This window comes from Rattus norvegicus, chromosome 3, assembly GCF_036323735.1.
Source record: "Rattus norvegicus strain BN/NHsdMcwi chromosome 3, GRCr8, whole genome shotgun sequence".
NCBI lineage: Eukaryota > Metazoa > Chordata > Mammalia > Rodentia > Muridae > Rattus > Rattus norvegicus.
The window spans coordinates 71,790,156-71,811,015 of record NC_086021.1 but is presented as its reverse complement, the minus strand read 5'-3'; the positions used below and the strand labels follow the sequence as shown (position 1 = coordinate 71,811,015).

General features: G+C 37.0%; 1 protein-coding gene across 7 annotated transcripts in view; it reads left to right on the top strand.

The window, feature by feature from the left end:
* Scn7a (sodium voltage-gated channel alpha subunit 7) overlaps positions 1–20,860 on the top strand; it is a 102,582-nt gene that overhangs the window by 35,439 nt on the left and 46,283 nt on the right. For all 7 annotated transcript variants that reach the window (XM_039105781.2, XM_039105780.2, NM_001388508.1 and 4 more), the window contains 4 exons: positions 329–535; positions 3,887–3,956; positions 6,370–6,511; positions 11,422–11,628. In XM_039105781.2, coding sequence (XP_038961709.1) covers positions 329–535; positions 3,887–3,956; positions 6,370–6,511; positions 11,422–11,628 — 626 coding nt within the window. The remainder of the gene's footprint in view (positions 1–328; positions 536–3,886; positions 3,957–6,369; positions 6,512–11,421; positions 11,629–20,860) is intronic.

The following is a 20,860-nucleotide window of genomic DNA, read 5'->3' as shown; positions in this document are numbered from 1 at the left end:
AACAAGTTTAAATGATTGAACCTTGCCTAATATAATTATCAGCACATTGGTGTCAGAAACTCAAACACACACCCACTTAAAATGATGTTTCTGATTTATCTCGTTAAGGAGCATCAACTCTCTCGTAACCAGCAAGGACACAGAACCCTCTAGCAGTGACTTGGGCTCTTAGTATTTGTTAGACCCGGGCAGTAGAACTTAGAATGAAGGGCAGCTTCGTTGACCTCAGAGGGACAGGCATTGGCCACAGGAGAGGTTTTCTGAAACTGCTTTGTTAGAAATAAGTTTTTCTTCTTAAGTTAAGAACAGGTGTCCTTTTTTTTTCCAGGCCTGCAGTCTATTGTGGTGACGCTGGTCCAGTGTTTGAAGAAACTACTCGGAGCCATTGCCCTAGCTCTGTTTTTTCTGACTGTGTCTTCGCTATTCGGGATGGGTCTCTTCATGGGCAACCTGAAGCACAAATGTGTGCGATGGCCCCAAGAAGATGGAAATGATGTGATGTACAATGGAACTGGAAGCCAGTACCATATTCTAGGTAAGACTCCCTCCACCTAATGACACAGAAGCCTTTAGAGAAGTCAACACACCGTTTCTGCGCAGGCAATAAATCCCGTAACTACACTCGAGGACTAATTTGAATCTGTTTTTCATTTCCCAATTTTCAGACAATTAATGAGAACATAAGTTTTATAAAAACAGGTAAAATCCAATTTTTTTTGGGTTCTTTTTTTTTTTTTTTCGGAGCTGGGGACCGAACCCAGGGCCTTGCGCTTCCTAGGTAAGCGCTCTACCACTGAGCTAAATCCCCAACCCCTAAAATCCAATTTTTAAATTTATTTCAGAGAGATTAAAGTTCACTGGGTTTTTTGCCATTCTTTAAATAATTATGTATTTACATGTAAACTTTTATTTTATCTGTTATAGTGTTTGAGATTACTCTAGAAGTCAGATAGTCACCTTCATATGGAAATAAACTCGTTAGATTTTGGTTACTGTTGTACTTTTAAGACATTTTGTATGTCAACCTTTTAAAGAAAGGAAAACATTTTGAAACATCAAGCAGTAAATAACACTGTAATTTCTTACGTTTTAGAAATCAGAAAATAGACTTACCATAATTTTTCAGAGGAGACATAACAATGACCGTGCTGCCTTCAGCAACAGAATTAGATGATGCTTCTAGGTTTCATCACTGCTAGTCAGGAGAGCTGGGATTCTACCTAAGCTAAGACTATCCTAAGATCATACATCTTTTAACCAGCAATGAACTCATATTGCACTCTTCTCTCCTGTTAGTCCCCTGTTGACAATATTTGGGGATATGTGTATGTTTGTCCGTTAAAAATGTTTAATATTTTAAACTTATGCATCTTTTTATGTTAATCTCACTCATATCTCATGCTTCCCCCACACTAGCATAAATCATAACAACTAGGCTCCGTGGCCAACTACATAGTAGGATCATGCTGCGATGTGAACTGTAAGCACAAGAACACAGTACATGCTTCATGTCTTCTGGGTTTACAACACCAACACCAAATTTAGAACAGAAGATCAGGGAAGTGCACATTAATTCCTGATCTTTGCTAAAACACCCAGTGGTCTTCTTGATGTAATAACTAAAATCTACTGACCATTTAAGGCAAACAAATACTGCTACTTTACTGGTTATTGTAAAAACATAGGCAAGCAAACCAACCAGCCAGAACTTTGGTTCTTTCCATCATTGTTCCTTTTTTTTAAGTTCAAAAAGTACTTTTATTTTTACAATTATAATTACATAATTTATCTCTTCCTTTTTCCTCCCTCTACACCCTCCATATAACCGTTTCTTCTCTTTTCCAAATTCAGTTTTCCTCATTAATTGTTGTTATATACCTATATGTATATGCATATACCTATGTATCCCTAAATGCATAAGCACAACCTGCTCAGTGTGTATAACGTAACTTGTACGCATGTTTTCAGATCTGACTGTTTTGGACAATCATGCTTTTCCTTGGGGAAGACTATTTCTACAGCTCGGCATTCCTCAGTTGCCTGTAGTTCTTTGTGTAGTGTGTTGAGACCTCATGGGCTTTTCCTAGCAGTTTAGACATTCTTTTTTTAAATTTTTTATTAGATATATTTCTTTACATACATTTCAAATGTTATTTCCCTTCCCGGTTTCCTGTCCAGATAGCCCCCATCACCTCCCCTTCCCCTCCCCCCAGATTAGACATTCTTAAAAATGAAAAGATTGAGACCTTGGAAGACAGCGCAGTCTTTAAATGACTTGTCGGTGTGAGGATCTGAGATTAATCTCCAGGAGCCACTTAAACAAAGATGGGTGTGGTAGTGTGTGCTTGATGACTCTCTGCCTCCCGCCATTCTTCCCCTTCCCATCCCCTGCTCCTTATGTGCGTTCATTTATACGTGTAAATAGTTATCATTGTTTATTTGTTTGTTTATACTTGGTCTTGTGTCACAGGCTGACCTTGAACTCACAACATACTTGAAGATGACCATGGAATCTCATCCTCCTGCCTTTACCTCCTGAGCGCCGGAGTTAAAGGCATACGCCAGCCACTCTGCTGATGTGGTGCTGAAGGGTTGAATCCAGGACTTTGTGCTTGCCCTGCAGGTTCTCTACCAGATAAGCTTCATCCTCACCCATCCCACCCCTTTCACCTTGACATCACAGCATCACAAGGAGGTCAGGTTACCAGCTCGCAGTCCTCTGGAGGATGCCCAACACCTCTCAGAGCACATGACAAATGCGGACCCATAACTGTGTCTACTCTGTCTGCTACGGCAAGGCCATCTTCATCACACAACACCTCCACTTGGCTCACTGCTAGCCCCACAGAATTATGATCGTTTTGTACATAACCATTCCTCTTTCCATCATTGTTAGACCACAATATTGTAATTAAAAAAAAACCTTTCTTCGTGCCATAATGCCTGTCAATCTTTTCCATTTCATCAGTGACATATTAAGAAATACAGGAAATATTATATATATGTATATGAAATATTTTAACCCAATTGTCATTCATAGTTCTTTCATGTCAAAGAATTCTTAGAGTCACCCAGTGTAATTGACGTTAAATTTAATTTAATTTAAATTTGATTGTCATTAAATAAAAAAAAAAGCCTCAGCCAATAATACCTCATCTTTCTGACTTAAAATGGTCTACAGTTATTGTAGGGAGCTTGTTAAATTAACATTATGTTAAACTGGAGTAAAGCATACTTATTTTAGGACACACACACACCTTTTTCCCCCTATAGTTTGGATTCTGAGATTTGAATCTGGAACAGATGATGCAATGTTTCTAAGCCTGCATGTCCTGGCTAAAGTACCTAATATCTACAACCATAATTTTTTAACTTATTAACAGCAGTTTAGCATGTGCTGCCAAATTATGTAGACTATGAAGAAATTAGCAAAATTCGCCGTTGCAGTTAGCATGTCACTGGCACTAGGTACTTAGTACAGAAAGGCTGGCTCAAGTTAGGAAGAGGCCAAGGATTCTGGTCTCAGTTCAGAGATATCATCGGGAGCAAACCTTGGAAAAGCAGTCCTCAGCTTGCTAAGTAATCTTGGGTATTTTCCTTCAGCGATACTGTCATGTCTGGCTGTTTTATCCATTTTTCCTGGACTCTGACTTCGATGTTCTATTCCTCCTTCTGCGCTCAACAATTTCAGTTCCAGAACAGCAAAGCACCTGCGTCCTCAAGGGTCCCTGGCTTGCGCATGAAATGACAAGAGTAAAGAGAAAGAGTTTGCTCTTTTCTCTCAAGGATATAGGCAGAATGTGCGTCTCCTAGAGAAATCCAGACGGACATCATGTGGCTGACTCAAGACGAAACATAGAACCTTATTTCTTTCTTCTTTTTCCAGAAAGAGAAAACTTCTACTATATGGAAGGCGCGAGATACGCTCTCCTCTGCGGCAACAAGACAGATGCCGGGTAGGTTGGGCCAACGCTTTCTGTTAGCATGTTTTTAACATCATTGAATGAATATTTATTTGTTTTGCTACTGTTCTCAGTTGCCTGTGCTTTCTCACTCCATTATCAAAACTATGCAGAGAAGCTGTTTTGTTCTTTTTGAGAAGTTTCTCCCAACATTCCATAGATTCCAAGTCTTAGAAACAACGGGTATGCGTTTCTTAGTTTGGCAGACTTCTATGTTTGGCCCATAGGTGGTGACTTTATTGCTGTATCCTCAGAGCGGAAGTGGGACAAATCCTCAGATTTCCTCCATGAAAGCATTAACCACACACGTGAGGCCTCAATTTTGGTCTAGTCTGTCATTAAGAGCCCCACCTGCCACTACCATAACCTTGAGGTTGAATTCCAAAATATCAACTTTGAGCAAAACCAGAAATGTTTAGTATGAAATACCATTAATTCAGTTTTCTAAAAAAAAAAAATAGACAAATTAATACAGTGGCCTATTAGAGCTTGAGAAGCTAGGTCGCCACATGGCTAGAACTCCAGTAAAGATCTGGTTTATTTTCAGTGTATCCCAGCACCAACAGCTAACGAAAGATAATGTAAATCAGCCCTTTGGTTGAGGGTTTTTAGAAAAGTATATTATACATATACTGTTATTTTACTTTCTTGGTGTCTACATATTTATTTTGCATTAATAAAATTACTTTTCAGAAGCAAGAATTATTCGGGAAGGTAACATTATTCTCATGTGTTACTGCTATAGACTCTTTTTATTACATATCTGTGAGGAAAGTGGGGCTAGAGTAGTGCTATGACACCCATGGGGATCAGAGGATAACTCACAGGAGTTGATTCTCTCTTCCATCACGTGAGTCCAGACAATGGAACTTAGGTGGTCAGGCCTGGCAGCAAGTGGCTTAACCCTCTTAGACTTCTCACTGGCTGTATCCTGTGGAGTATCGTGGAACAAATAAAGAAATAGCATTAAGCCACTGCCCAGCCTTGTTGACTTAGAAGTGGTCCTTATTGCTCTGCTCTCAGTAGAGATGCCGTGAAACCCATTGGTCATAGTGTCCTTCTTTTTGTTTCTAACGCTTAACATGCTGGAAAATAATTAAATCCTTGTGGAAGATAAAGCACCCTTGTACAGTTTATGTACAGCTTCAGGTGATTCAGAAGTTTTATTGCTTAGTTTCCGTTCTACCCTCTAAACCAGATTTTGGAGACTTCTCTTTGTAACCACTTATTCAGTAGCCCTCCACTATAAAGACATTCTGTATACCTTGTGAAGGCACCTGGCTCTGAATGTTAACACAATGTTGTATTTCAAGGCAATTAACAAAAACCAGATGGTATTTCACCTCCAGCACCATAGTTATCAGCACGGTAAGCGACCTCAAATTAGGAGGTGAATGTAACACCTAGCATACTGCTCTGCTTAGGGTTTCAGTCTAGCAAGCCTCTATGCACAAAAGTTTGTAAACCTCTTTTTTCATTGTATGTCTAAGGCCTACGGCATCGCCAACCCTAAAATAATGCAGAGAGAGAAACTACACAAAGCCTTGGAGAGAAGGAAATGAGATATATTGACCCAATACCATAATAATGAGCCGCAATACTCCAACCTTACACAGATAAAAGTTTGAGAACTCCCTGAAAGGGAAGAAAATAAATATTTAATGTGCCTTTTCCCCCAAGTGCTAGCTCTGCGTTTCAATTATTAATGTGACAGATGTTTTCTCACCCTTAAATAATGGGAACTAGGGGTCTGAGGTGAGATTACTTGACGATTAAGCCCTCCAGTATTGTAGTTTATTTTTATCAGTGCCATTTTTTTAACATTTATACTTTCACTATGACATTCGGAGATTTTTATGTCCCTCCCTCTCTCCCTGTCTTTCCTCTTGTCTTTTTACTTTTTACTGAGTTTTGGCTTGAACTCAAATACTCAAAATACTAGGCAAACAGTTTACCACTTAGTCACACATTTAGCTTTTAAAAATGGATTTTGAGCAGCAAAGGTACGAACAATAACAATACATTAAATTCTTGAAATTGTGAAATATTCTTGTTATGGTAGATGTGGGAATAATGTGTGAATTAACCTAATTTAGATACTCAACAATGTATAAATATTTAAAGCAAATGTGTGATGAGCATATACATTTTGTCAATTTAAATCAATCATTGAACAATGGCATTTTGAAAGCCAACTTGAAGGTGCTTAGGATTCTCTTCCAACACTTTTCATGTGCATCAACTTAAAATACAACCGATTTTTAGTGTTTTCTGTAAAAAGAAAATTGACTACATGCAAGGGCCTCTCCCTGTGCTCTTGGGCAGAAAGAAGACAGTATTTATAACTGGCCCATTGCCAAAAAGCTACTTAATAGCGAACATTTCTTCCTTTCTTTGTCTTCTTTAGCCTGTGTCCAGAAGGTTATATGTGTGTAAAAGAGGGCTCAAATCCTGACAATGGCTTCACAAGTTTTGACAATTTTGGCTGGGCTCTACTGGCTATGTTTCGATTGATGACTCAGGATTACCCTGAATTACTTTATCACCAGGTAAGAAGAGATTTCTGAACTGCACATGATAAAGGTAACCTCTCCACCTTTGCAAAATAAGGGCTTAAAATGTAAGTCAAGTTGTTAAAAAGGAATTACTAAAACACACACACACACACACACACACACACACACACACACACGTTATATATGAGGGAAGGGATTGTGTGAAGAATTCAAGACAAAAGCAAAGAATCGCAGCTGGTGAAGGAGAAATGCTCCATCCACTCCTGTACTCGAACTGTTTGGCCTTTCATAGTCCATGTTTAAGATAATGCTCCAAGGTCCATGCACAGATCCTGGTTTAAAAAGGCCTCACTTTGGACATTTCAGCTTTACAGTGGTGCCTAGTGATAGAGTTCAGTAGTAGTGACACTCAGATTTTAATTCTGACTGTACCCATTGCGTTCTAACATGTTCTCCACAATGGGCAGGAGAATCAGGTTCAGCACCACCAGCCACACAGTCTTGGAAGCAGCCATCTACTGGTGTGGGTATGATCATGATAAGCTATGTTATTTATGTGGTCAGCCACAGTAAGTAATAAGTAACTTTCATACATCACAAATTAAATTTATCGAGACAAAATACCATATAAAGTTAAAGAGTATCTTTTTAACCTATATTTTATATAAGATTTGAGTAGATTGAATAACATATCCCAATTTTTAGATGTGAAGATCACTTTCTTACTCCAAAAGGGCATGATGTTGACCTGTTCTATATGTATGGTTTTGCAATGAGCATTTAATTATTGAATAAAAATATTATGGACCTATCAGGTTGGAACACGTTGAGTAATAATAATATTAACTGAAATTTTTTTTATTTCCTTTTATCCTAGTTAATGTTTTCTACTTAAACATTAAACTGTTCTCCAGGTACGATGACAAAAATTTTCCACCATGGTAACTTTTGTATAGTAGCCTCCCAGGAAGGGATAAAACTTGTTACAGGACCATCTCCATTACCATGAAATATGTAATATAATGGTAGACTAGTTAATATAAAAAGATTCTAGAACAAAGAATTGCTTCTGTAAATTCTAAAAGGTTTTCAAGCTGAGAGTATTCCTCTTAAAAATGTGTTCTGTTGAGAAAGCTTTCACTAGGTCAATAGAAAGAAATACCTCTTCCCGCTGAGATAAGGCGTCAATGATAGAACAAAATCCAGTTCTACCAAAGTCTCTATAGATCATGGTTGCCAGTAATCGAGTAGAGTGTAAGTGACCTTAAAGAAGTTTAGCAATTAGAAGATTAACCTTAACATGGATGGTGACACCCTTGTAGCTGTATAAATGAATCCAATCATCCCTATTTACCCTGTACAGTCCATGTATTATAGAACCTCCTGAGCCTTCTAGGCTATGTGCCATTGGAGCAGAATTATATAGAGTTTCTTTATATACACTACAATAGAGAATGACTATGGTCTCTGAGAGGATTCAGTGACTGCCCTTAACTGTTACTTTTGTAAGGCAGTGTCAACAGTCCATAGGTCTGATAGTGATGATCCATTGTAGGTGGTCATTCGTGGTTTAATGAAAATGACAGTAGATAGGCTTGAAGAATAGACTTCCATAACAAGTTATATACCTAATATATTTATTTCTATTTTGACTACACTGTGATATGTGTGCATGTTTGGTCATTTAAAAAAATGATAGGGAACAGTCTTTGGAACTTGCTCAGTGGTTTATAGCACTTCTTGTTTATGCAAAGGACCTAAATTTGAATCCCATCATCCTTTTTAAGTAGCTTATGTCCCTCTGTAATTTCAGCTTCAGAAGAGTTGGTGCTCTCTTCTTATCTCTACATATACCTCCAAGCATGGTTCAAACAATTGTATTCTGGGAATTTTCTGTTTTCAGTTTTCTTTTGTTGTTGTTTTGGTTTCATTTTCTTTTTTAAGATAGGGTCACTCTGCAAAGTTGTCTGGCCTGAAGCTCTCTGTGTAGATAGTGTAGTCTTGAACTCATAGCTACCTACCTGTCTTTGCTTCCTGAAAGCTGAGATTAAAATAGTATGTCAAAAGGAATCATGAAAACGTTGGATGTAACATATTTTTGTTGTGTAAGCTGCTTTCCTATGCTAATTAGGTTAGTGTTTACATTTTTATTTCCTAAGATTTATGTTGTGTCTGTGCTTCTTATGAAATAGTCAGAGCTTCTTAGTTTTAAAAGTGTCTTAATGTTTTGCTAAATTACCTGCCTTCAAAATCCTTTTTTATTTTTCAATTTGGTCTTTGAACTTCTGTGTAGGATGATGTCATACAGGTGAGGCAGGAACAAGATAGAACAAGGCCTGTCATTGGATGAGATGGAAGGATGGGCAGGAGAAAAGTTTGAGGAAAGAAAGGAGACTGGAGGGACAGGAAGGCAGAGAAGCCTCAGAGAGAACATGGAGGCTGACGTCAAGATTCCACTCTGTGTATTTATGAATATTCTTAAGGGATGGATATGTATAGGACTTTGTATGTTTAGGTGGGCAATTATATCTTATCAATTGTATCAGAGGTTAGTGTTATGTGTCCTTTCACATAACGATTTAAGTTTAAGAGAGTGTGGTGGCTAGAGACACTGGGATACCACGGAGTTTTGATATGTGTTTCTGGCAAGACATCTACCAGATATCTTGGGGCACTACAGTGCCAGATCTACTGGGGGATAAAAGAGAGCCTTAATATAATTTTATAAAAACACTTTTGTTCAGAGCCACTATTTATGATGCAAATATCCTTTAAGATCTCTGTTGTACTTGGTAATGGAATAAGACATTTTCTCAGTGATCTTTTCTTGGAGTTGTTTCCATGTATATTTTTAAACTTCACAAAAATTAAAGTTTCCTCTGTCATTATCAAGAGTCATATTCACTTTTGATCATTCCCTTCACCCATATCAGAGATAAAGCAGTGTACACTCATCTCCGTGATGTGATATCTTAAGTACTTGTTCAGATATTTCCCTCACTAGGAAACAAACTCACGCAAAAGGAATTTGTTTCTTTTTTAATTAGGGATTAAAAACAATAAGTTATGTGTTGCCAACAACAGTCCTGTATACTAATGAAGGCATTGGGTTTGTTCGTTCTTTTTTAATACATTCGAGGGTATGTTATAAAACTGTCTAGTTAGGATTGTATTAAAGTCAAACCGATGCCTCTTCAAGTAAAAAGGGAACAGAATTTATGTAGTACCCAGGTTTACTCATGACATTCATTTCTGATTCCTGCATTTTTATTGTATAGTAATTGCTTTGATTTAATAGTAAATTTACTTAGCATTTCCATAAACTCAATTGATCAAGGCTCAGATATTTTGTAGTTGTTACCAAATAGTACAGCCCATGTCTTAGGCAATATTATGTTTGGTCCCAATATTCCTTGAAACTCATTAGCAAAATTCATGAAGAGAATTGAGTTTAACAATATAGTGAAAGTTTAAAGTGGATATGCTGTGTGCTAAGTGTACTCATTGCTTCATGTTATACTCATACAAATACTGTGAAATCAGTTCTAGAATTAACTAATCTTATACTGAGATCCTAATAAAACAATAATTTTCTCATTATTACATGCTAACAAGGATGTGTATCTTGAGTCTGGAAAGGTGGTACACAACTATAATGCCAGCCACTGAAGCAGAAAAATATTAAGATAGTGCTAACTGGCCTGAGATGTAAAATATTTCCTCTCTTTAAAAAAGAAAACATATTTTATAGTTATTTTAGCCTATATGAGAGCCTATATTATATGTTCAAAGTCTAATGATTTATATATCTAAGATTGTGAAAAGTAATTCCACAGTCTGACTATTTATATGTTTATTGCAAATAATAAATATCACATATATGTGTTACCAGATAAGACGACAGATAAATCTTTATTATTATTCATGGCTTGTAGCAAAACCTAGACTATTCACTCATGGACACTGTATTTGTTAGTGTTAATAACAGCTACTTAAGTACTTAAAAATATTTAATCAAATCATGAATAACAATCTCAATGTAATATCAGATTATAAAAAATCACTTTTGAAGACTAACATGTTCTAAGTTAATAAGATATTGCTTCAGAAATATTTGGACTTACTACTACTTAAAACCATTATAGCCACAAAACATTTTCTGTGAATAATAATTTCTATTTATTCAATCATATGCTTAAAAATCAAAATTTTGTTTCCATTACTTGTATTCATGTATATTTATTTATTCAGTAAACAAAATTGATTGTACTTTCTATTTACATTTTACTACATTTGTTATGAGCTTGCATATGTAATTATTATGAAATTAAAGCTAGTAATGTTCAGTTCAAAAATATAAAATCATTCAACTATCCAGAAATATTTCTTCCAGTAATTATGTCACATGTCTTATTCTACTCGGTTTTCTCTAAAGACTGTACCAGAGTGTTCTTTTATGCAGAGAAACATTTCTATTAGTCTTGGTTTTCACACTGTGCCCTTCCTATAAATTCATGGTAAGAGAAAATGATGTTTGAAACATACTTTGAAATCTTCTAATACTTAAAGAATAAAGCACTATGTGCATTCATATTTTCCAGCTTTTTATTGTGTGAGGTTGAGATTTGTCTATTTGGTGTGTTTGTTCTGGTAATGAAGACATGAATCAAATACTCATACTCAATTAAGAGAATTCCAAATTTTATCTCTCGATTCACTAGCATATATTTTATATCTCAATGAAAGTAGATAAGATATACTTTTTCTGTATTTATTTATTTTTATTTCTTTAGGTAGTACCTAAAGACATAAATTATACTTTGATTATATTGTATTTATAGATAAATAATTATAACAAAATTTTTATTTTTCATCTCAAATGAGGAAAATATAGAGAAAGATAATAATACCTCTCACTGTCTTTGTGTCCTACCAATCTGCAGATCCTTTATGCTTCAGGAAAGATCTACATGATATTTTTTGTTCTGATCAGTTTCTGGTTTGCCTTCTATATGGCAAGTTTGTTCTTGGGCATCCTCACTATGGCCTATGAACAGGAGAAGCAGAGAGCTTCTGAGGAGTCTAGAGACATGGATTCTAAATGTCATCAGACTGTGAAAGAATTCGAGGAAGAACATGAAGGAGCTGAGGTATAAATTTGTGCTTCAAAGATTTTTTATTGGATATTTCTTATTTACATTTCAAATGTTATGCCTTTTCCTGGTTTCCCATCCATAACCCCCCTATTCCATCCTCCCTCCCCGTTCTTCTATCAGGGTGTTCCCCCACCCAACCACCCACCCCTTCCTGCCTCCCTACCCTGACATTCCCCTACACTGGGGGATCAAGCCTTGGCAGGACCAAGGGTTTCTCCTCCCATTGGTGCCCAACAAGGCCATATGCATCTGGAGCCATGGGTTTGTTCACCTGTACTCTTTGGATGGTAGATTAGTCCCTGGGAGCTCTGTTTGGTTGGTATTGTTGTTCTTATGAGGTTGCAAACCCCTTTAGCTCCTTCAACTCTTTCTCTAACTCCTCCAATGGGGACCCAATTCTTAATCCAATGGTTGGCTACAAACATCTGCCTCTGTATTCATCAAGCTCTGGCAGAGACTCTCAGGAGACAGCTATATCAAGCTCCTGTCAGTGTGCACTTCTTGGCATCAGCAACAGTGATTGGGTTTGGTGGCTGTATGTGTATGGGCTAGATCCTCAGGTGGGGCAGTCTCTGAATGGCTTTTCCTTCAGTCTCTGCTCCAAACGTTGTTTCCATATTTCCTCCTGTGATTATTTTTTGTGAGGAACTTCTCAAAGTCTTGGAGTGTGTGGTCTACTGACAGATGATCACATCTGTGCATGGTATCCCATCAGAAAAACAAGTGCTTTGTAGGGGCAGGTAGGATGACTATTCAGATCAGAGCATATACTGTTCTTGCAGATGGTAAAGTGATGCACAGTGTCCACATCAGTCAGTAGAACCTCCTGTAACTATAGCCGCAAGTGACTTTGACACTCTTCTCTGGACTCCACACACACATGTATCAAATGAACACAAACAATGCAATCACATACATGTGCACACACATGCAAACACACATATATACAATAAAATAGGATCACTTAACTTAAAAATTTTTCATAATGCTTTCACTAAAAAGGACCCATTTTTGCTTTTTTACTTTACTTTCCTGTATATACTTGGTCTTTTTATATATAATGTATTAAGAATGACCAATGTATTTACATATTTCATATGTATAAATGTTAAGCCAAATTTGCATTACTACTACCGATAAAGTCTCAATATGTTGTGTTCTTATAACTTGAAGTTTTTCTAATAGAGATTTAATTTATTAATTCCAACATGCTTCTGATAGTACATCAGGTTTAGGTTTGAACAATGTGCTCAAATGTAAATAATGGCCTCCTCAATCTTTACTATAAATTACTAAGATAATGGTTTAATAGTATAGTGCTAAAGTTAGAAAATGAAAAAATAAAAATAAAATAAAGAAAAAAGAAAAGAAGATATAAACCTTCTGGCCTGCTCAAGAAGCAAAGGTCATCATAATATCTGGAATTATTTGATCAATAGATGATTATAATAATAAATCTAACAATATTGTATTATTTATATATTTACTTACTTTATAATATTTTATTGTGATTTTAAATTAAATAGCTTCCAGATAGTTAGCCTTCTATAAAAATTCAGTCTATGAATGTGAAAGTGCTTAGCAGAAGTGAAGTTTAGAAGATTGTACACCATTTTTAAATTCAATTACCATACATGTTTGAAGAAGAATGAGAGACCAGAGGAAAGTAACAAGGAGTACCTTCTGGCATTGCAAGTGATCACATCTTTTCCAGAAGACTGAAAAATAGACAAAATTGAGACAGAAAACAAAAGTCAGAGAGGAAGTACATTTGGGAATTATTTTTAAAGAAGAAGAAGAAGAAGAATAGAAATGGGGTAAAATAGGTCAACAAGCAAATCGAACTTAATTACACCTTAATTAGAAATTGTAGAAAGGTTCGCTAAGAGCTTTGTTTATACAAAAATATTCCTTCTTCCTTAAAAGCAACTGAAGGCTAACCCCTGCATCCATGTAGTTACCATCACTAAAGAGCCTCTGGGAAATAAGAGTCGCCCAAGTGGAATTTTGAATAACAGGATGTTGGAATGTGCCCAGTGACTTCATAGTCTCTTGTATCCATAACATGCATGCCATTAAACACGAAGCAATTATGGACTGTTTGAACAAAACAAGTACAAAAAAGAGGCTTTTATTGCTCGTAAGTAAAATGTAAGAAAGAAAATAACAAAAGATTTCTGTCCTGCAGATTGGACTTGAAGGGTCTGAAGGAAATGTTGATTGTGTAATTTGTTTTCAAGTGGCATTTCAGAAACTCAAGAGCTTGTTACTACATCTCAATGTAGCCAACAGCTTAACAATACTTCCCTTATTCCTAGATGAAGTTTTCTACTAGCTTTGATTGTGAAATAGATCTGACTATGAAAGAGCTTTGGCATTTCCTAATATCTTTTTTTACTTAGTAAATTTGGTTTTAACAAAGCTTTCCTGGTATTTATTAAAAATTTTCAGTTACAAATACTTTCTTCCCTGGAAGAATCCTAGAATATTTCTCATGTACAGTTATTTGGAAATTGAGAATAAAATCCATTTTTATAAAATCTCTTTTTCCCCTTGGTCTTTACATATAAAAAAAACCATGTCAGTAGAAAAGAATCCAGTTATTGAATGACCTTTTGAAATTGGGTCAAGTTCAAACTCTAAAGATGGACTTCCAAAGAGACTGACTACATGGAACAAATTCTCATGCCGTAGGAACTCTTGAGAATTTTGTTGACTAAAAATTGTTTTCCAGTCAGGCAGATGTGGACTTCAGTTCACTTTAGGTACATGATATAAACATGACATTCAACGATTCTATCTTGGGAAACATAAGCTTCCTTATCAATAAAATATTGACCGTAGATATTATCTGTCATATAGGTGGTATGGAGTCCAAATGAAACATGCACAAGACACCATGTAGTGCAAAAACATGCTATGAAGAAGAAATGTTAATAAGGTCATAATCAGTATTATAGAGCATATCAAAATAGCCTTGATGTATCATAATCAGCAAACTACAAACACTTACTTCATCTTTATTTATGGTTATTGTTGCTGTTCTTTTTTGATTTGGGTTTTTTTTTTTTTATTTTTGGCGTTGGGCAGGTTGGTTTCTTTGTTGACATAAGGTTTTACAATGTAGTTGAGACTGACCTAGAATTCAACCATTTAAGGTCATAAAGTAATCCTTCTTCACTCGGCTTCATCCAGCAAGAATTACAGGCATAAACCACCACATCAGGATATAACGCATAACATTTATAGGAAAAAAACCTTCATGTTATATGTAAGCTAGTTCATAAGTGTATAGTGTTAATTTTGTGAGAGATTTCTTATTTAGTCTATGCCACCCTCTTTGCAAAATGGGTAACATATATTATACCACATTCCACTTGTGTCAATACCTTGAGATACGATTTCCAAAATCTCAAGTGAGAAAAATTGAGGGCTGGTTTCCAAGAAGCATGTATGAAACCATATGTTGTAAATGCTCATATTTGTTCCTAATCACATTTAATTAATATCCAATAATGATTATAAAGATCACAGACTGATTAGAGAACAGATGAGAGAAAATATAAGAACATGAAGTAATCTGAATGGAGAAAAGCATACCAATGTGAAAGTCTTACATCTTTGGCTGTATTCAAATAGTAATATTTTTTTTCTTAACTTATTATTCTTTATTTAACTCAATAGTCTGATTCATAGAATATCATGAACAATATTAAGAAAACAGAAATTTAGTGTGTAAGCAGTGATACTCTCACTAAGAGAACATGTTCTATAAAGAGATAGGAACTATTAAGTTACAGATATCAGCTGGCATATTGAGGGTTGCGGCATGAAGGGCTACGGTGCCCTTTGGGTCTATTTTATGGCTCAGCTTATGCATCTTTTTTTCCAATCTTTATTAAATTGGGTATTTCTTATTTACATTTCAAATGTTATTTCCTTTCCCGGTTTCGCCTATGTATTTGCTGTATTCTGGCTGTGTCTCTCAGGAGAGATCTACATCCAGTTCCTGTCAGCCTGCACTTCTTTGCTTCATCCATCTTATCTAGTTTGGTGGCTGTATATCTATGGGCCACATGTGGGGCAGGCTTTGAATGGGTGTTCCTTCTGCCTCTGTCCTATTTCCTCCCAAGGGTATTCTTGTTCCCCTTTTAAAGAAGGAGTGAACCATTCGCATTTTGATCATCCTTCTTGAGATACATGTGTTCTGTGCATCTAGGGTAATTCGAGCATTTGGGCTAATATCCACTTATCAATGAGTGCATACCATGTGTGTGTTTCTGTGATTGGGTTACCTCACTCAAGGATGATATTTTCCAGTTCCATCCATTTGCCTATGAATTACATAAAGTCATTGTTTTTGATAGCTGAGTAGTACTCCATTGTGTAGATGTACCACATTTTCGGTATCCATTCCTCTGTTGGAGGGCATCTGGGTTCTTTCCAGCTTCTAGCTATTATAAATAAGGCTGCTATGAACATAGTGGAGCATGTGTCTTTGTTATTTGTTGGAGCATCTTTTGGGTATATGCCCAAGAGAGGTATAACTGGGTCCTCAGGTAGTGCAATGTCCAATTTTCTGAGGAACCTCCAGACTGATTTCCAGAATTGTTGTACCAGTCAGCAATTCCCTAGAATCAATTTCTATTATGCCTGTCATTTGATAGGGACTGTTGAATTCCAACGTGTAATTCTTGTTCAGCTGCAAACAATGAACAGTACACACTGCTACTAGGCATTTTTTATTTGTTTTGTTGCTGTTGTTGTTTTTGTTTTTGTTTTTGTTTTTTTTATTAACTTGAGTATTTCTTATATATATTTCGAGTGTTATTCCCTTTCCCGGTTTCCGGGCAAACATCCCCCTCCCCCCTCCCCTTCCTTATGGGTGTTCCCCTCCCAACCCTCCCCCCATTGCCGCCCTCCCCCCCATAGTCTAGTTCACTGGGGGTTCAGTCTTAGCAGGACTCAGGACTTCCCCTTCCACTGGTGCTCTTACTAGGATATTCATTGCTACCTATGGGGTCAGAGTCCAGGGTCAGTCCATGTATAGTCTTTAGGTAGTGGCTTAGTCCCTGGAAGCTCTGGTTGCTTGACATTGTTGTACATATGGGGTCTCGAGCCCCTTCAAGCTCTTCCAGTTCTTTCTCTGATTCCTTAAAGGGGGACCTATTCTCAGTACAGTGGCTTGCTGCTGGCATTCGCCTCTGTATTTGCTGTATTCTGGCTGTGTCTCTCAGGAGCGATCTACATCCGGCTCCTGTCGCTCTGCACTTCTTTGCTTCATCCATCTTGTCTAATTGGGTGGCTGTATATGTATGGGCCACATGTGGGGCAGGCTCTGAATGGGTGTTCCTTCAGTCTCTGTTTTAATCTTTGCCTCTCCCTTCCCTGCCAAGGGTATTCTTTTTCCTCATTTAAAGAAGGAGTGAAGCATTCACATTTTGATCATCCGTCTTGAGTTTCGTTTGTTCTAGGGATCTAGGGTAATTCAAGCATTTGGGCTAATAGCCACTTATCAATGAGTGCATACCATGTATGTCTTTCTGTGATTGGGTTAGCTCACTCAGGATGATATTTTCCAGTTCCAACCATTTGCCTACGAATTTCATAAACTCGTTGTTTTTGATAGCTGAGTAATATTCCATTGTGTAGATGTACCACATTTTCTGTATCCATTCCTCTGTTGAAGGGCATCTGGGTTCTTTCCAGTTTCTGGCTATTATAAATAAGCTGCGATGAACATAGTGGAGCACGTGTCTCTTTTATATGTTGAGGCATCTTTTGGGTATATGCCCAAGAGAGGTATAGCTGGATCCTCAGGCAGTTCAATGTCCAATTTTCTGAGGAACCTCCAGACTGATTTCCAGAATGGTTTTACCAGTCTGCAATCCCACCAATAATGGAGGAGTGGTCCTCTTTCTCCACATCCTCGCCAGCATCTGCTGTCACCTGAGTTTTTGATCTTAGCCATTCTCACTGGTGTGAGGTAAAATCTCAGGGTTGTTTTGATTTGCATTTCCTTTATGACTAAAGATGTTGAACATTTCTTTAGGTGTTTCTCAGCCATTCGGCATTCCTCAGCTGTGAATTCTTTGTTTAGCTCTGAACCCCATTTTTTAATAGGGTTATTTGTTTCTCTGCAGTCTAACTTCTTGAGTTTTTTGTATATTTTGGATATAAGGCCTCTATCTGTTGTAGGATTGGTAAAGATCTTTTCCCAATCTGTTGGTTGCCGTTTTGTCCTAACCACAGTGTCCTTTGCCTTACAGAAGCTTTGCAGTTTTATGAGATCCCATTTGTCGATTCTTGATCTTAGAGCATAAGCCATTGGTGTTTTGTTCAGGAAATTTTTTCCAGTGCCCATGTGTTCCAGATGCTTCCCTAGTTTTTCTTCTGTTAGTTTGAGTGTGTCTGGTTTGATGTGGAGGTCCTTGATCCACTTGGACTTAAGCTTTGTACAGGGTGATAAGCATGGATCGATCTGCATTCTTCTACATGTTGCCCTCCAGTTGAACCAGCACCATTTGCTGAAAATGCTATCTTTTTTCCATTGGATGGTTTTGGCTCCTTTGTCAAAAATCAAGTGACCATAGGTGTGTGGGTTCATTTCTGGGTCTTCAATTCTATTCCATTGGTCTATCTGTCTGTCTCTGTACCAATACCATGCAGTTTTTATCACTATTGCTCTGTAATACTGCTTGAGTTCAGGGATAGTGATTCCCCCTGAAGTCTTTTTATTGTTGAGGATAGCTTTAGCTATCCTGGGTTTTTTGTTATTCCAGATGAATTTGCAAATTGTTCTGTCTAACTCTTTGAAGATTTGGATTGGTATTTTGATGGGGATTGCATTGAATCTGTAGATTGCTTTTGGTAAAATGGCCATTTTTACTATATTAATCCTGCCAATCCATGAGCATGGGAGATCTTTCCATCTTCTGAGGTCTTCTTCAATTTCTTTCCTCAGTGTCTTGAAGTTCTTATTGTACAGATCTTTTACTTGCTAGGTTAAAGTCACACCGAGGTACTTTATATTATTTGGGTCTATTATGAAGGGTGTCGTTTCCCTAATTTCTTTCTCGGCTTGTTTCTCTTTTGTGTAGAGGAAGGCAACTGATTTATTTGAGTTAATTTTATACCCAGCCACTTTGCTGAAGTTGTTTATCAGCTTTAGTAGTTCACTGGTGGAACTTTTGGGATCACTTAAATATAGTATCATATCATCTGCAAATAGTGATATTTTGACCTCTTCTTTTCCGATCTGTATCCCCTTGATCTTCTTTTGTTGTCTGATTGCTCTGGCTAGAACTTCAAGAACTATATTGAATAAGTAGGGAGAGAATGGGCAGCCTTGTCTAGTACCTGATTTTAGTGGGATTGCTTCAAGTTTCTCTCCATTTAGTTTAATGTTAGCAACTGGTTTGCTGTATGCTTTTACTATGTTTAGGTGTGGGCCTTCAATTCCTATTCTTTCCAGGACTTTTATCATGAAGGGGTGTTGAATTTTGTCAAATGCTTTCTCAGCATCTAATGAAATGATCATGTGGTTCTGTTCTTTCAGTTTGTTTATATAATGGATCACGTTGATGGTTTTCCGTATATTAAACCATCCCTGCATGCCTGGGATGAAGCCTACTTGATCATGGTGGATGATTGTTTTGATGTGCTTTTGAATTCGGTTTGCCAGAATTTTATTGAGTATTTTTGCATCGATATTCATAAGGGAAATTGGTCTCAAGTTCTCTTTCTTTGTTGTGTCTTTGTGTGGTTTAGGTATAAGAGTAATTGTGGCTTCGTAGAAGGTATTCGGTAGTGATCCATCTGTTTCAATTTTGTGGAATAGTTTGGATAATATTGGTATGAGGTCTTCTATGAAGGTCTGATAGAATTCTGCACTAAACCCGTCTGGACCTGGGCTCTTTTTGGTTGGGAGACCTTTAATGACTGCTTCTATTTCCTTAGGAGTTATGGGGTTGTTTAAATGGTTTATCTGTTCCTGATTTAACTTCGATACCTGGTATCTGTCTAGGAAATTGTCCATTTCCTGCAGATTTTCAAGTTTTGTTGAATATAGGCTTTTATAGTAAGATCTGATGATTTTTTGAATTTCCTCTGAATCTGTAGTTATGTCTCCCTTTTCATTTGTGATTTTGTTAATTTGGACACACTCTCTGTGTCCTCTCATTAGTCTGGCTAAGGGTTTATCTATCTTGTTGATTTTCTCAAAGAACCAACTTTTGGTTCTGTTGATTCTTTCTATGGTCCTTTTTGTTTCTACTTGGTTGATTTCAGCTCTGAGTTTGATTATTTCCTGCCTTCTACTCCTCCTGGGTATATTTGCTTCTTTTTGTTCTAGTGCTTTTAGGTGTGCTATCAAGCTGCTGACATATGCTCTTTCCTGTTTCTATCTGCAGGCACTCAGCGCTATGAGTTTTCCTCTTAGCACAGCTTTCATTGTGTCCCATAAGTTTGGGTATGTTGTACCTTCATTTTCATTAAATTCTAAAAAGTTTTTAATTTCTTTCTTTATTTCTTCCTTGACCAGGTTATCATTGAGTAGAGCATTGTTCAATTTCCACGTATATGTGGGCATTCTTCCCTTATTGTTATTGAAGACCAGTTTTAGGCCGTGGTGGTCCGATAGCACGCATGGGATTATTTCTATCTTTCTGTACCTGTTGAGGCCCGTTTTTTGACCAATTATATGGTCAATTTTGGAGAAAGTACCATGAGGAGCTGAGAAGAAGGTATATCCTTTTGCTTTAGGATAGAATGTTCTATAAATATCCGTTAAGTCCATTTGGCTCATGACTTCTCTTAGTCTGTCGACATCACTGTTTAATTTCTGTTTCCATGATCTGTCCATTGATGAGAGTGGGGTGTTGAAATCTCCCACTATTATTGTGTGAGGTACAATGTGTGTTTTGAGCTTTAGAAAGGTTTCTTTTACGTATGTAGGTGCCCTTGTATTTGGGGCATAGATATTTAGGATTGAGAGTTCATCTTGGTGGATTTTTCCTTTGATGAATATGAAGTGTCCTTCCTTACCTTTTTTGATGACTTTTAGTTGGTAATTGATTTTATTTGATATTAGAATGGCTACTCCAGCTTGCTTCTTCTGACCATTTGCTTGGAAAGTTTTTTCCAGCCTTTCACTCTGAGGTAGTGTCTGTCTTTGTCTCTGAGGTGTGTTTCCTGTAGGCAGCAGAATGCAGGGTCCTCGTTGCGT